A 16,634-nucleotide genomic window follows, 5' to 3' on the forward strand; every position below is an offset into this window, starting at 1 on the left:
TTAAAAAAAAAAAAGGTACCCTGAAGGATGTGTCCAATTCTGTCATCTTTATTTCAGAGCCATTCTGGGGCTACATTTCACTGGCAGGGTTTTAAGTTGACATAGACTCCTCAGCAATATTTTCCAACTATAATATCTAACAGTGGTTTTAAATGATAAGACTGTGGAGGAAAGACAGGCCAGAAGTCCTGTTTTGCCAGAGAATGCCGTGTTGCCCTGAGGAAAACCGCTGAGGTGATGACACTGGTCTGCTCTTTGCCGTTGCAGGGCGGGAAGATCCCAGTGCGATGGACGGCTCCCGAAGCCATCGCCTACAGGAAGTTCACCTCCGCCAGCGATGTGTGGAGCTACGGCATCGTGATGTGGGAGGTGATGTCCTTCGGAGAGAGACCCTACTGGGACATGTCCAACCAGGACGTGAGTCGGAGTATTTGGAGTTGGAGTTGGAGTGATTGTGTTCTTTGGTGTTTCTCATAACCATTTTTTTCCCCCGAAGGTTTCCTTTGACTTTAGAAAAAAACACTTTGCTTTCACATGTTTTGGGTTCACATATGTCCATTTAAACTGTTAGGAGCGTCACTCTTGTTTTTTCCCCACTCGGTTAGCAACTCTTCAGAAGAATCAGAACTCACTTTTCCCCGTGACCCCCTGGGGAATCAAAACATGCCTCCAGAGCTGAGAAACAAGAGCCTTTTTAACAAACCGCGCCAGTTCCCCATAACACATAATTTCTGCTCAAAACATTCTCCGACAGAACCAGGCCAATTAAGCAGATGTTTCAATCACTTGGACTGATTGTTGTCAGCGAGGGCTGGCAGGTTTTCTTACAGTGCCTGCTGTTGTCTCTCTGTGTTGCGTGCGTCTCTCTCTATAGTTCGACGCATTTTGGAGAATTGTGTTCCATGGTAGATAGATTAGAACGATGAATTAGCATTCTCTGATTACTGTCTTTAATATATTCCGGAGTTCCAATTACTATTTGTACAGCATGTCTGCAAATACTTAATGGAGGCAGTCTGCGTTCCAGATCATCTCATTTAGGAGTAATATGTCTCCATGGTGTTCCTTGTACAGTGCCGGCAAATCCAATATTTATAGGCCTATTCTTTAAGATCCCTTTACCAGCGTCTGCCTTTTGTAATCCTTTATACACATACACCATCGGCATAGGGACAAATACATACATTGTGACATAATCGGTGTGTTGTAATTGAAAAGAACTCCAGCAGCAACCCTTATATTTACACTGACAATATCAGTCTCACTCGTCTGATAACAGTAATTTCTCAAAATAATAATTAGATCTGAGAAAAAGGGATTCAAATCTAGAAAAACATAACAACATATAAATCGATGTCTCTGGTTGCGGACATGCTTTAAGTGTCACCAAGAGCACTTGTTGCATCTTGGTATAAAAAAAAAAGTACCTTGAAGGATGTGTCCAATTCTGTCATCTCTATTTTAGAGCCTGATTTCACTATCAGGGTTTTATTCACGTTGACAGGAATATTGGGAAGAAAAATGGGGATGGGATGTGTTGTTATCTAGCATTCAAATCCAACATTCATGCAAATGAGTGACTGACTGTGTGAGAGGTCAGAGAGGTCTTGAAAACGAAGCACCGCAAACCCAATCAGCCACGGAACTCAATTACACTAATTTAGATGCAAATTGAGAAGCACTTGAGCCGTTTCCTCAGATGGAACCGTACGTGATGATTTGAGTCTAGTCTACACCCAACAACATGTCCTGAACAAAACTCTGAAGTGCAGATGCTTCGGTCCGTCAATATCTAACTGCCCTTGGCTTTATCTGACGAGAGAGTTGCTCTTACACAGGACTCGAAGAAAAGTCTGCTACAGTTAAACGTGTTTACTCTCAGTTACTGTGATTTAAAGAAGGGATTCCTAATGCAATGCAAAGAAGACATGCACAAAACATGACTCAGCAATTTGATCATCAGCCTGTAAATCCTCTTCCTTCAACAAATACCCTATATATCACCGTAATGCACTTCGTCCATTCCCTTTTAAAAAAAAACCTGTACTGCGTCGTCTACAAAGCATTATAAATCTTTATAAAGATTATTACATCAATTTCAGATATGGCAGCTCTGAGAAATTCCGATCACCACACATCGATCTGTTCCTGGAGGTGTTTTATATGCCTGTCTAAAGCTGCAGTTGCATCTATGTGGTCTGCATTGAAGATGTCTTGTATATTTTCCACTTCAGTTGAAATATAAATTATTATAATATATACAATGGGGGGAAAAAGCATTTTAAACAGGTATGTGTTGCCAGGTAAAAAGGAAAACAGATCCACTGAATTGTGAGAAACAAGGCGTGCATTTCTGTCAGACATCTGATCACACACTTGTGCCGCAGTTCAGCCTTATAATAAAATGTATTTAATTGCAGGAATAAGCAGAGAATATATGCTGTATGCTTCCCACTTTTGAGCAACGCTACTCCACCTCACTGTGTGCGATGCTCTCTAGCTCGATAATTAGTCAGTCTGCTGGCTCTAGTTCTCAAACTTTCCTCAGTGTAATCAGATAATGGGAGACATCTAAGCGGAGTGGTCGTACCCCTCTCTCGCAATCAGGTGCTGAAGCCACTCTGATTCAACGGAGACGATGGCTAAGTGCGTGAAGTTCATTAAAGCCCTGTTTTAAACTTTATGAGCAATCAAGAGTCTCCATAAGCAGCCTCTTGTCTTTTATGGGCACAAAAGCCCTTTTATTGCACTGTGATTGACTGATGCATTGCATTACACGCTCGCTGGTGTCTCTGGAAAGCGGAGACACTGGAGGCTGGCACCACATGTTTTCAGCAGCTAATTGGATCAGTTGCTCGCACGTTTGAGGAAAAAAGGGCTGAAGGGTTCAGGGAGGAGACACAGAGCAAATGGAAGGTTACTTTTTAATGATTGTATATTAGGTAGCCCAAAGTCAGCAAACTATAAAAGAGCGTACTTGATTTTATTATTTATTTTTAACCAGACTAATGTGAGTGTCGCTCAAGCACTGTAAAAGCTACAACGGGAGCGATCCCATTAATTCAATCGTTCCACTAGAGCCATATTAGTTATTCATTTTCGGAGCAGAAATACACCCACAGGAGTTCATTGCAGCCACTAGCTCCCACGGCAGACAATTGCAGATAGATAGTACTCTACTCTACTCTGTAGAAGTTTGAATTTGTTCATCAGAAAACTTTCGATTTTGGCGATTGACAAGTTTAGAAACCAGAACCTGAACTTAGTACTATCGATTGTTGGGTCACTGGTGGTGCCACACTGGTACATTACTAATACTGCATTTTTCAAGCCATGATTCAAGCCAGTAATTGTACAGGATGTGTTAAACCATTTTCTCTAATGGTATAGGATCAGTGGACTCATGTCAGCACAATCCCATGGGAGATAATTCAAAGACATCATGAGCTTGAACTCAAGCCTCTGGTATGATTGTGGTTTCTGGGATAAAAATAGATTCCCGTAGTCACCACTCTTTTCTGGGTTATCCTCTTGCTAAGCTGGCCCATTGTCCCGGCAGGTCATCAACGCTATCGAGCAGGACTACCGGCTGCCCCCACCCATGGACTGCCCAGCCGCCCTGCACCAGCTCATGCTCGACTGCTGGCAGAAGGACCGCAACGCCCGACCGCGTTTCACCGAGATCGTCAACACACTGGACAAGATGATCCGCAACCCCACCAGCCTGAAAGCCGTGGCCACCATCACCGCTGTGTAAGTCGGACTTCTCTCCTTCGGGACAACGGTCAGATCTTCCACATTCGCCAAAACCAAACCGGGAAACCACTGAGACTCTGTCTGACTGTAACAAATCCCTGTTCTTCCTCCTGCAGGCCTTCTCAGCCCCTCCTCGATCGCTCTGTGCCCGACTTCACCACATTCACCTCCGTAGAAGAATGGCTCGGGGCCATCAAAATGAACCAGTACAGAGATAACTTCCTGAGCTCCGGCTTCACTTCCCTTCAGCTGGTGGCACAGATGACCTCTGAGTGAGTATCGTAACGTGAGAAGGGACAGTGTCACATCGCATTTACTACCATGCATTGCAAACAGTAACAGAAAACAATTCCTTATAAAGTAAAGCAATGGTGAAACATCCCAGTGGAATTATTCCTAGAAAAGAAGCCATACGTGTATATTTTGAACTATGTTACACATCATAAACCAGTGTGAAACCATTTGTGTCCCCGGGTGTGTGTGTACCTGCAGATCTGGAAAAGCTCCTCTGGTTTGATGTGGTTGATGCCTTTCCTGATTTTGAACCAGAGGAGCTTAACTTAGCTTAAAGATGCTACTCTTAGTGCTTTAGATTAAAATATGATTACACCGTACATTGTAGTTGGTTTTAAGAAAATTTTTTAAGGGACAACACTGATAATACTTAAGAACTAATAATTACGTCAAAAAACACAAGTTACCTCAAATAATACTAATCAAATGAAGTAATTATTGAAGCAAAAGATTTTTACCGATCCCAGTCCAGAGATCTCTCTCCGAGAGCCACAGAGCATCTGATACCCGTCACCAAACGAGCTGAGCTCTCTTGTTCCCGAGTGTCTGAGAGGGAGGCAGGGAGACACAAGAGTCCTCCTTGTCACAAAGTGCAGCAATCAAATGGGGAGAAAAGTCTGGCTGAGGAAATCAGAGACGCGCTCCGATACACTGACTCCCACTGACAAGGAATTCATTTCAGTTACGAAAACGTTACTTGCCAATAGTGGCTAATTTCCTTGGAAATTAATTATGTTTCACTGTCGGTCAGACTAATAGTAACTGACACGGACTCTGGTAGTAGAATGAAAAATAAAACACAACAAAAAGCAAGCATTAAACAATAAAATATCTTCCTACTAAGAAGGAGAAGAACACAATTAGAGAGAAACCACAAGTCGAACTCATACAGCAGAGCAGGGAAGTCGGTGAGTGTGATTTGGTCTGACACAGTGTGTCGTGTTTGGATACACCAGTGGGTCTGATAGCGATTTGATTCACATCCTGCCTGTTACAGCTTGAGCGTCTCGGGGACAGCAGGCTCACAGCAGGCTGCGCTGAGCGGGTTGTTCAGGCTGGGTGGATGTTTTCCATCTTGAACCTCATGGCCGCTGATAGTCCTGTGCGATTCGAGCTGGGAGGTGAAATTTCAATTGGGCATCTCAAACTGGGGGGACAGAACTGGGGGGCGATCATCACACCTCAGACTGAAAAAGCTGTCATTTCTACCGGGAGAATCATGCCTTGTTTCACAACTAATGATGGGATCGGCCTCACGCAGACCTCTTTCTAACATCAATTTGAACACGCTGTGCCTTCATGTGGAAAATGCATATGAAGTCGGGTGTGCAGGGTCTGATTTGACAAGATCTATCCATGCTGTTTAAAGAGTTTTACAATAAAGCAGCAAGAAGCTCTAATTGTTATATTATTGGAACAAAGGAAGTATTTTACCGAAGGTTTAAATGCGAAATAGTCAAGGGTGTTTAACTGTAATCTGTTTAATTATGTATCTTCTATATATAGGACTACATATCTGACCTGCCTCCATCACATTGTGCATATTCAGTACACTATGTGTGTTCACTAAATTCCTACACATATGTTGTCATAGGTATATTGTATACCTATACCATAATTAAACCTTTGTGGCTCTGCTGTTTCGGTATAAAAATGCACATCAATGACTAATGTAAGAGCCCAATAAGCATTTGTATGTAATTGTATTCAGTGAGTAACCTAATTGTTGCTTTTGTGATATTTGTTTATAGCTTTCAAGTCACAAAGTGTCCAGGTTACCAAATACATGTTTTTGTTAGTATGTCTAGGATAGGTTATCTTTTCTCTTGGTTGTCTTGCAAATGTTATCAATCTGGAGTCTAGGTTTATTATATTTGTGTCAGTGCTGTGCTTGTCAAATGCTGTCTGGGGTGGAAAGGGTTTCAGACGTTGCCACACCGATGCTCGTTCAGTTCAGCTCATATGCTTTCAACTTCACATCGCTTGTTCTTTTTCTATATCTTTCAGAGACCTCCTAAGGATAGGGGTGACTTTAGCCGGCCACCAGAAGAAGATCCTTAACAGCGTCCAGTCTATGAGGGTACAGATGAGCCAGTCGCCGACCTCCATAGCATGACAGCAGGGTGCACCATGGGATACTTCCCAATGCTCCCGAAGGACCCCAGACTTGATGGAATATAATGGGGTTGAAACTATCACATTTATTTGATCACTTCTGGTGCATATCGATTCAACTGCATAACGAACTTCCATTACTTGGTGCCATCTCATACAAGGACCTCTTGTATTTTGCTTGAAAATAATAATAATAATAATAATAATAATAATAATTAAGAAAAAAAAAGTAATAATAATAATCAAGAGAGACAAACAAACGAACAAGAAAATCAACAACAAAACAAGGAAAAAACGGCAAAACGGTGACTTGCTGTGGAGTATTGTCGATTAGGATTCTCTGTTAGTGATTTTTGACTTTGGGTTTCCTTCTTTCTTTGGAGTATGTGTCTTTTTGGAGACGATGGGAGTACAAACTGCTTTTTTTTTCCTTCTTCTACATAATTCCCGTGATGTTTTCTCTCCGATAAATAACTGCGCTACCTAATGGTGTCCAGATGGATGCCATTGCCAAAGGACTGTTCTAGCAGCTACACCCAGATTTTAAATCCATCGGGAAAACAAATAATAATAAAAAAATAAGTACAAAAATAAATCTTCATATTGAAGGTGATATGTAATAAATATATATACTTTCTCTGCTTGCATTTTTGGCAACTAAGTGTGTTTAACTGGATTGTAATTGACACTTAGGACCTCAGTCCTTTTTCTTTTTGGTCTTTTCTCCCCCCCCCGCACCCTGGAGGCTTTGCCTCGGCAAAACAAAACGGAGAAAAAAAAAAAAAAAATGTCTTATTGGTTTGAGCTTCCAGTGTGGATTGACGTTGACAGTGATGGAAAACAAACCATGACTTGACCAATACTGTATAAAGAATCTACCATGTATAAAAGTTCATTGACAGTCTGTTGGAAGATCAAATCCCTTTCAGCTCTGCGGACATTAAAGATAATTATATATATATATATATGAAACAAAAAACTCTTCAATGTGGAGCTATCCATGCTGTGGCTTGCTGCAAAGGAAGTGGACGTTCTTTTTTCTGTTGTTTTTTAATGTTACTTTTGGTTTCATGCTTACTGTTGGAACGCTTGGAATGTGAACAATTGAAAAGGATCGCCCCGGCTTGGAAGCTACAAATCTCTGGTAAGTACCTTGAGTTGACATACCTGTTAGGATTGAACTAGTACTTTCACTCAGGAAATGTCTGTAGAAATGAGAGGAGGCCATTCGACCCATCGTGCTCATTTGGTGTCCATTAATAACTAAGTGATCCAAGGATCCTATCCAGTCTGATTTTGAATGTTCCCAAATTGTCTCTTCAGCCACATCGCTGGGGAGTTTGTTCAGATTGTGATGCCTCTCTGTGTGAAGAAGTGTCTCCTGTTTTCTGTCTTGAATGCCTTGAAGCCCAATTTCCATTTGTGTCCCCGGGTGCGTGTGTCCCTGCTGATCTGGATAAGCTCCTCTGGTTTGATGTGGTCGATGCCTTTCATGATTTTGAAGACTTGGATCAAGTCCCCACGTAGTCTCCTCTGTTCCAGGGTGAAAAGGTTCAGTTCCTCAGTCTCTCAGTAGGACAGTCCCTTCAGACCTGGAATAAGTCTGGTTGCTCTCCTCTGAACTGCCTCTAGAGCAGCGATATCTTTCTTGAAGTGTGGAGCCCAGAACTGTCCACAGTATCCAGATGAGCTCTAACTAGTGCATTGTACAGTCTGAACATCACTGCCCTTGTTCTCAATTCTACACTTTTGACAATATAAACTAACATCCTGTTTGCCTTTTTATATTGCTTCCCCACATTGTTTGGATGGAGAAAGTGAGGAGTCCACGTAGACTCCTAGGTCTTTCTCATGCGTTACTTCATCTAGATCTATTCCTCCCATAGTGTAATTATAGTGGACATTTTTGTTACCTGCATGTATTACCTTGCTCTTGTCCACATTGAATTTAATCTGCCAGGTGTCGGCCCACAACTGAATATTACCCAAGTCCCTTTGAATAACCTGAGCTGCCGAGATTGTATCAGCTGAGCCACTTATCTGTGTTTTGTTTCTGGAGCAAAGCCCAAAGATCCCAGTCACTCGATGTGGTGAAAATGACTTGAGTTTTAGAAGTGTTCTGTAAGTGTCCCAAGAGTTGCAATTGCAGTTCTTTAAAGCAAAGACTTGGACAGGAATATAGTGCAGCAGGAAAGACAACAAAGATAACAGGATGATTGAGTGCAGTGCAAGGGCTTCTGGGAATTGTCCAGCGTTGTATCTGACCCTGTTAGAATGGAGCTTGTGTGTATGTTGGGGGGGAGGACATATTGAAAGAAGTCCAAAAAAAATAATGACGAATGTTAGTCAGAGCTGTTTATTCCAGAGCTGCTCATTATTCAGTGCTACCAATCAATTGGGATTTTAATTAATTACAGTGCCCTTCATTAACGCATTTAAGCAAATCACCCTGTTAGTTACCGAAAAAGACAGTTTTAAAGCTTATAAAACTGAAATGAGTGTGTATTCCTTTACAGTTATGAGTCTATTTCAAAATAATGTTTTATTAGAGAAAAATAAACAGTTCTCCAGCTGTGTGCCGACTGCAGCAAATGCAGGAATTATATGTAAATGGTTTGAGCAAAACCTTTTATTTTTGTTGCTTCCGTTTCATTATGTAGTGAGAACATGATGATTTTTGTTTACATTAATTTAACAATTTCTACACACGATTGCCAAAGTAAACATTTACTCACCTGGTAGTTGGATTCTAAAATAATAATAATAATAATAATAATAATAATAATAATAATAATAATAATAATAATTGACAGCTCTTTTACATCACTGTGCAAAAGGCCATTAACAACACAATGATCAATTCTTGCAACGACTTCCAGAGCCATTTATTTTCTGTGTAGCCGGTTTGTGCTGCCGTACCTTTCTTGTATACTTAAGCGTCACCCCCTCTAACGCGGCCGAGCTTGTGGAAGGACGCCTGCTGTCAACATAATGCACATTTTAATGAAAAAGAAACCCCCCCGGAAGCCTGGTTCCTAATGGAGAGAGAGCATGTCACCTCGTTCCGGGCAGCCCGTGCTTGTTTGTCAGACCCTCGCTCGTCCCCGGGTGCCCAGAGAAGTTTAAATAAATAAGCGTGTGGAGAGGAGCCCGTGGCACGAAATGTAATGAAGGAAGTCGGGAGTGACAGCTTCCTGGCAGCCGTCACCAACAAAGACGGCGGCTCGGTGTGACGGGAGAATATGAACGTTGAAGTGGCTCGTACACCGGTGGGTGTGATGCCGGAGCAGCAGGGACTCAAAGGAGGAGAAATAAATAATCTTTGGGAAAGGAAAAGTGGATTCACAGGTTCCCAGTGCACAGGTACTTGTCACACGGCCCTCACTTGTGAACATGTGTTCGACATAGCTGGCACACCACAAGTGAGGGCCGTTGGACAAGGGAGTGGAGCGATTAACTAATGACCCCGAAGTCCAATCACACAAAAAGTGTCCTCTTTTTTTGTGTGTGTGGCATTAACAAGTGCATACCTAAGTAAACCTGTTTAAATATAACTGCAGGGATGACATGTGACCTTTGTTGATCAAAATCACATTCACGTATGCGTTCTTCCGCCGAGATTTCCGGCTAGCCTGTGCTGTGCGATATTAACTTCACTAGAAATCTGACAGAGTTCAGTGGGAGGGAAGGAAAAGTTGTGAATGATTAAATGCTTCCTACGTGTGTGTGTGTGTGTGTTTAGGGGCTTGGCTGATTTGGAAAACAGTATTGCGATTTGCTTAAACACAGATGCGCACCAGGCCTGTTTTCCGTGACTGAGGCGGCTTCAGCAGAAGGTTTCGGGGTTTTCTTTCCATTACAGAAAATGTGAGAAACTCTGGCGGCAGAGACATAAGTGCCGGGTTTCACTTCAGCAGGTAAAGTAATGGGAAGGTGAAATTGGACACAGCGTGCCATTATTTTCTGGTATTATTAAAAAAAAAAAAATGAAAGCAAATTCACTTACTGCACTGTCTCATGCTTCACCGTTGGACAGGTTTGTTTGGGCTCTGTTTTGCTCAGACCATTGCTGTTTCCTGCAAGGGCTGCAAGGCAACACAATTGCGTTTTTGCGTTTCAGTTGCATTTCACAGCGGTGAAAAGGATCAGGTCCCATTAAGTATTTGAATATTAATATTATTATTATTGTTGTTTTTGTTGTTGTTATTTTTTCTCAAAGCCATTTGTCTTGAAAAACTAAACAAAAAAGGTCGAGAGAAATCCGAATGACAGGACTTGAAATAAGAGGAATTGGATAACAATCTTAAACTGTAATGGAAAAGGGATGTATCCTGCATATTTTGTAGCCATTAAAGCATGTTTTGTGGACCTGAAAAGCTATTACATTTCTCCTTCCGAACGGATTTAAATGAAGGGAAGTGTTGACAGTTGTTTTGCATGAGCTGAAAAATGCGTTCAACTTTAAAAACACATTCCCTCTCTGTGTATTGTGTTTTGCACTTACAAAAGTCACTGATCAGCAAACACACATTTACTAACATAAAAATACATTTACATCTGTCTGTCTGATTTAAATTGAAGCTTGTTTCTTACTTTTAAGGATTATTGATTCTGTGAATTGTAGTTCTTCCCACAGAGAAACATACACAACTAAACAAACAAACAGTTATTTGCCAGTTGCACACTCTTGGAAAGGTGTAATTATTTTAATTATTATTTGAGGCACATTTTAATATAAAACACAAACTGTGCGCTTTAATCTTTAATTGTGCTGAACTTGCCAAACACAGAAAGTAAAAAGTATTAAACTTAATTTCAAAGGCAATATTTTGAGCTTAACATCTCATAATAAACAAACTGTAATTAGAAATAATTGCTGATGGCTGTTTGTTTCCCTCATCAGTTAAAATCTGCCGCGCAATTAATGGAAAAGCGATGAAGGTTCATTTATAGATCAGTGCTAGTATGATCATCAAGATGCTAACCATGTTCAGATTCCTTTTATCCCTCATTAAATCTGATCACACAGATATATATGTATACAGAGAACGTATGGAAACAGATCTCACAACGAAATTGGATTCATGTAAAGCTGGAAAGGTATCAGAGGCTGGAGATTAGTCCGTATGTGCAGAATAATCAGTATATGTACCTGTCCTGTTGTTTTAATTAATCTACATAATACAAAACTATTGTTATTGATTTTCCCCATGAACACACATACATTTCTACGATCTGCGCCACTGACATTGCCATTCTGGGTTCCCAACATTTTCTACAAACAAAATATAGAGGAAATTGGTTTAAGTTTAATGTGTACAATAGACCTATTTGTTAAAAACATATATTTAAATGTTACAACCAAGTATGGATTGTGTTTACCCTACAAATCAGGAACCTGAACTGTTTAAATATGTATATAACATAAAAATCTGAACACACACACACAAGTTCAGAGCAAAATAAACACATTTTTCAGTTTGGTTACTTGTTTCATAAACTCGAGAGGAAACGGTCCTTCTCCCTCCGTTTTACCAATCTATTTGATTAATAGCAATATTTCTGCTAATGTGATACTCTTTTAAACCCTTAAATAAATGGGTGAGCACAGTTTATATGGGTGAAATAATTGATTGCCAGCGTGAACAGCTGGGCATTTATCACAATGGATCTGGGTAGCGATCGCGGTGGCCTTTAGGGGGCCACTGTATCGCTCTTCTCAAAGACCGTTTAATCAAACAATCTCACTGACATTTCTATTGCCACCGCCATCGAGCCCCCCGGAGCGCGCGGCACAAAGAGGACATACATCAAAGCGTGCCCTTCAATCCGCTGTGTTCCCCCTCTGCCTCGGCTGCCGGACTATAAAACAAAGCCTGTATCAGTGAGTGTTTAAAAGAAAAGCTGCTGCTTCTGTTCCCTCACTGAAACTGACGTAAACACATGATGTGTCCAGAGTAGGGCTCTTTAAACCTTCCAGTCTTCTAGTTTTCTATTCATCCCAGCTCGGACGTCCATCATTTAATCTAATATTGACTTGACTCCTCAAGATAAACATCTTCCATCATTGATTGAGGATACTTGTAAAAAAACAAATAGAGGTGCTGGGTTGGAGACCCTACTGTAATGAGGAATCTGTGAAGGAAATTTGAGGTCAGTTTAAAATTAGAAGTGATGTCAGTATTGCTTTTGAGCTCATCAGACTCTGGAAACTAGATCTCAGTGGATATGGATGTTTTAAGAAGATTCACTGATGAGTTAACTACCTCTATAAAACAGGAACTCATCTGACCCCTGTTCTCAGGATATTTTGCTCCATTGTTAACTGTAGGCACCTTCGCCACAGTATATCCATCGATGAAGAACATCTCTAGAAGAAAAAAAAGGTTCCGAAAGATCCCAAGCAGCTTATTTAAAGGATAGTATGTATTGTTGTGTGTATTTAAATACCTAAATTAGCTATTGGGAACACACATAGCTTTGATCTGTTTCCCCCAGATCTCAGGGCTGCTGTTTTTCCCTTTTGTTTTGTCGGTGTCAGCAGAATAAATGCTGGACGAACCCCCCCCATCCGACTGAACTCGTGTACTTCTATAATCGCTCTTGGCACTGGCTTAATGTCTTCCAGTACTCCGTGGCGCAGTTCCAAAACTGGAATATTTAATATCACTTGTATTGATTCAAAACATACGTGATTGTATTATATTTGCAGTACTATTGGATTAACGTGTTTGTCTGGAGGGGGGGAAGAGCATCAAAGATGAATCTATTAACTTCTACATTGGAGAGCAAAGCATTGAACCCTAATAACACAACCATACAACAATTTAAAAACAAACCAACAATATTCAAATATAAGAGTAGTAGTCATACAACACTTTCGAAGCTGGTGCATCGCCTAAATGCCAGTTCCCAAGGAAATGTATTGCAACACATTTTGACATCTCTTTCCTCATGAAAAAAACATCTGTCATGAAGCAGAGTTTGCCTGCAGGGGTGTGGGTCTGGTGTGAATACAACTTAAAGGAATGTTTTGTGTGGTGTGGCTCTGAGGTGGGAAGATAAGGTTACTAACACCGCCAGGCTTCTTAAAATGAATCGCCCTGGGTTCTCAGCCTAAAATAAACCAACACTGCTTGGAGAGACTGAGAAAAATTGGGAACTACTAAAATGTGGAATAGAAAACTCACATCTTAAGATTCAAAATGTTGTCCAAGTTGTGCAAATAACCTCATCCATGTCAATGTATCTACATTTGAATATGTTTAGGGGGCTTTTTTATGTTTTATGTATTTATTTTTGAGAGAGAAGGAACAAGCCAGACATTCTGCTTGAATCCAACTGAAGGTCGAAGTCACGCGCGAAAGGTTTTTTTGCTAGGCATTTTGTGTTGTGTTTTGGAACATTTAGTTACCCAGGGGGATGTAGAAAAATAACCACTAATGCCTCCATCACCTATCTCCGACTGTAAAAAAACGAAACGCCTGGCTGGACTGAATTCCCTCTGCCGTGCAGCTCTTGTTTGGGTTGAGCCTCCGCAGGAGAGAGGCCACTCAGAGGGAGAGACTCGACCCCCGCTGGGACAGGGCTCCAAAAGATCAGAGTCCCACTGCTAGGAGCCGGGGAAGGACGCTGTGTCTGGCACGTGCCCTGAAGTGCCCACACTGAGCTCTGGAGCGGCACCCCTGTCAGGGAGCCGCTCGAGTCACGCACGCCACAAAGCACACGATTCCCTCCCTCGCTCCTCTCCCTGCGAGACAATCAGGGCTAATGCCTTTTATGATGAACGACGCCGTGCCACTCTAATGCCAATGTTTGCTTGTCTTTCACAGGCACTTCTCCATGCTAACTGGAGCCCCCCCCCACCTCCTCTCCTCTCCTTTCCTCCTCTCTTTCAACCAGCGGCAGCTTCTTAACAAAGACAGAACGGTAGGTGTTGCGGATCGGTCCATATCTATCCGTCACCCGGAGCACATTCAAACCCTCCTCCGTTTCAATTAACCTTCCTCCGCCCTCGCCTCTTGACTTATGACACGCGTGTGCGAGAGCCGGCCGGGGCGCCTCGTGACGGGGCTTAAATGGAATGCCTTTTTGGAGGTCCTGATGGGTCTGTATATCTGCAGCTGACAACGGCTCTGCCTCGTCGCTCCGTGTTAAGCGGCTGTGGAAAAATAGCAGTGGTTTATTTCGGGACAATAATCTCGTTTCTCTCTCTGGAGTTAATAACTGAAGTCTGCAGGCTCGATGTAGGAGAGGGGATGGTCTGTGATTGGATTTAGTTGTAAATGAACACGCGTGTGCCAGGTGTGCACAAGGGGGAGGGTTTTGAGTCCTGGGAAGTGTGGCTGTTATCAGTCTGGGACAGTTGAGCACAGAGAGTGAGACACTTTAATTCACATGGTTTTGTGTGCTTGCCAAGTGTGGAGGTGTGCTGTGAGAAATGAAACTGATTCATATGGATTCATGGGAATATGATGGGGGGGGGGGAAAGTGTTGTTAATGTGCAGTATAAAAATGATCTCCTTTATTACTTTTCAGAAGATATACATGAATCACCTTTAAAGTTGGCATTCAATTAATCGAATGAATGGTAAAAACAGGACATAAAACAGTCATTAATTTCACCAAAAAAAGAGGGAGAGGAAAAAATATATATCGTATATCAAATGGGTGGAATGCAGTTCAAAGTTAATGTGATATGTGCGCTTGTATCCCATTTCAAAGCTTTCCAGGAAACAAATATTAAAGAAAACGTGTTATCCGGTGTTTTGGATGAGCAATGTGAATTCAGCTCATTGGCACCAAGCCCGGTATCTCCGCAGGCGTCATTTTGTGTGTGTTAGCACTAAAAACAGGAAATTAAAAGGGAAAACGTGACTTTCAGCACATGGGAAATGAAGGGAATTAGCCACGTTCCCTTCGCTATTAAGGAAATGTGAGGTATTTTATGATTTTCATTTGGTGTAATGTTGGCAGACAGCGTTTCAGTAAAATTGAAATGGATTTTATCTAATGTTTATTTCACCATAACTATTTAAAACAACATTTGTGTATGTTTTTTTAGGTGGTAATAATACACATTCCTTCTTAATTGGTTGTAGAGCAGGTTTAAAATGAGTATTCATGATAGGAGGTGACTGGAAGAAATATACAATACAGCTCAACGTTTGGTGTTGCCAATTGTTTTAAAATCCATGTCGTTATCACAGTGGACAGTAGCCGCCCAGCCGAGACGTGACAAATTCAGGGGAGCTCCTTGAATTAATTCTGTCATCGTTTGAAGATCATGTCGGAGCCTTGTGTTGTGTTCGAGGCGCTCTCTGCTCAGCGTAAACTCAAGGAGGAAATATAGTCTCTTTTTTTAATGTGTTTGTGTTTTGTTTCCCTTCCAGAAGGACACGTGACTTCAGAGGAGCTGGCGCTGACACAATGCAGTATGGAGCTCCAGGCTGGCTGCGAGGAGGGAGATCCCACACCCTGCTGAGGCGGTACCTAGCACTTCAAGTCCCGCCCCTGTCACCGGGGGCGGTCAGCCCGGGCAGCGCCACGCATGACACTGGCAACTCACTGTACATAGAGAATGAAGGGACTGGATGTCTTTTTGGTTTGTTTGTTATTTTGTTTTCCTTCCGTTCCCGTTTCGTTTCATTGTATATTTACGATTTGTTAATTGTGATGAGTATGTCCGAGTTTGTAACTGTAACTTTCTGAGAAATATTGTACTAAAAAAAAAAAAAAATGCACTCAATAAAGATGAATCAACTTGATCTGTCACCTGGCCTCCTGCTCTTCTTCTTTTCTTCTTCTTTTTATGTCTGTCTCAGAGGGGACATTCGAAGAGCTATGCTGATGACAGATTATGTTCTAGACAATGTGACCTTAAAAGATGCCCATCCTTTGATATGTTAAGATGGATTGGTGGAATTATTGACTATACATATGCATATAATGGTTCTAAATCAAATCCTAAGACTTGGGTATAGCTAAAAAACTCACTTCATTAAACCGAACTAGTATTTTAATTTAAAAGAAAACGTTGGCATTTTATGGGGACCATCCCTGCAAACATGGTTTGGTTTTCCTAATTTCTCCCCACAATTCTGACTGATTAGTACAAACTTGAAAACTTTTCTTCAGTTTTAAGTGTCGATCATCTCCCTCCCTGATTTTAAACTGACTAAACTCTTTACTTCCCATTTTATTTGAGATGTTGAAACTGACCGGAAGTTCATACAAAACATTTTCACAGGAAGTCAATTCAAGATATCTCAAAGTGACTTCCTCTTCTATGTGAGATATCTGGAAACGGAGTTAGTTTGAGATTTGAAATGGACTCCCTGTTCTATCTGAGAAACCTTAACATTGGGGGACATTAATTAGGCATTTACATTTCCAAATGTAATGCAGTACACCTGTGAAAGCCCTGTTTTAAATCGAGGAATGCACCGCAATCCTGTCCTTAATAAACA

General features: G+C 41.5%; 1 protein-coding gene across 2 annotated transcripts in view; it reads left to right on the forward strand.

The window, feature by feature from the left end:
- ephb1 (EPH receptor B1) overlaps positions 1–15,939 on the forward strand; it is a 197,900-nt gene extending 181,961 nt beyond the window's left edge. The window contains exons 13-18 of one of the 2 annotated variants that reach the window (XM_066709787.1): positions 268–417; positions 3,560–3,753; positions 3,873–4,028; positions 6,058–7,309; positions 13,998–14,094; positions 15,558–15,939. In XM_066709787.1, the coding sequence (XP_066565884.1) occupies positions 268–417; positions 3,560–3,753; positions 3,873–4,028; positions 6,058–6,166 (609 nt within the window). In that variant the 3' untranslated portion in view covers positions 6,167–7,309; positions 13,998–14,094; positions 15,558–15,939. The remainder of the gene's footprint in view (positions 1–267; positions 418–3,559; positions 3,754–3,872; positions 4,029–6,057; positions 7,310–13,997; positions 14,095–15,557) is intronic. The other variant, XM_066709788.1, reaches the window with a different exon arrangement.
- The last annotated feature ends 695 nt before the right edge of the window (positions 15,940–16,634 follow it).

Source organism: Amia ocellicauda, chromosome 7 (genome assembly GCF_036373705.1).
Source record: "Amia ocellicauda isolate fAmiCal2 chromosome 7, fAmiCal2.hap1, whole genome shotgun sequence".
Classification (NCBI taxonomy): domain Eukaryota; kingdom Metazoa; phylum Chordata; class Actinopteri; order Amiiformes; family Amiidae; genus Amia; species Amia ocellicauda.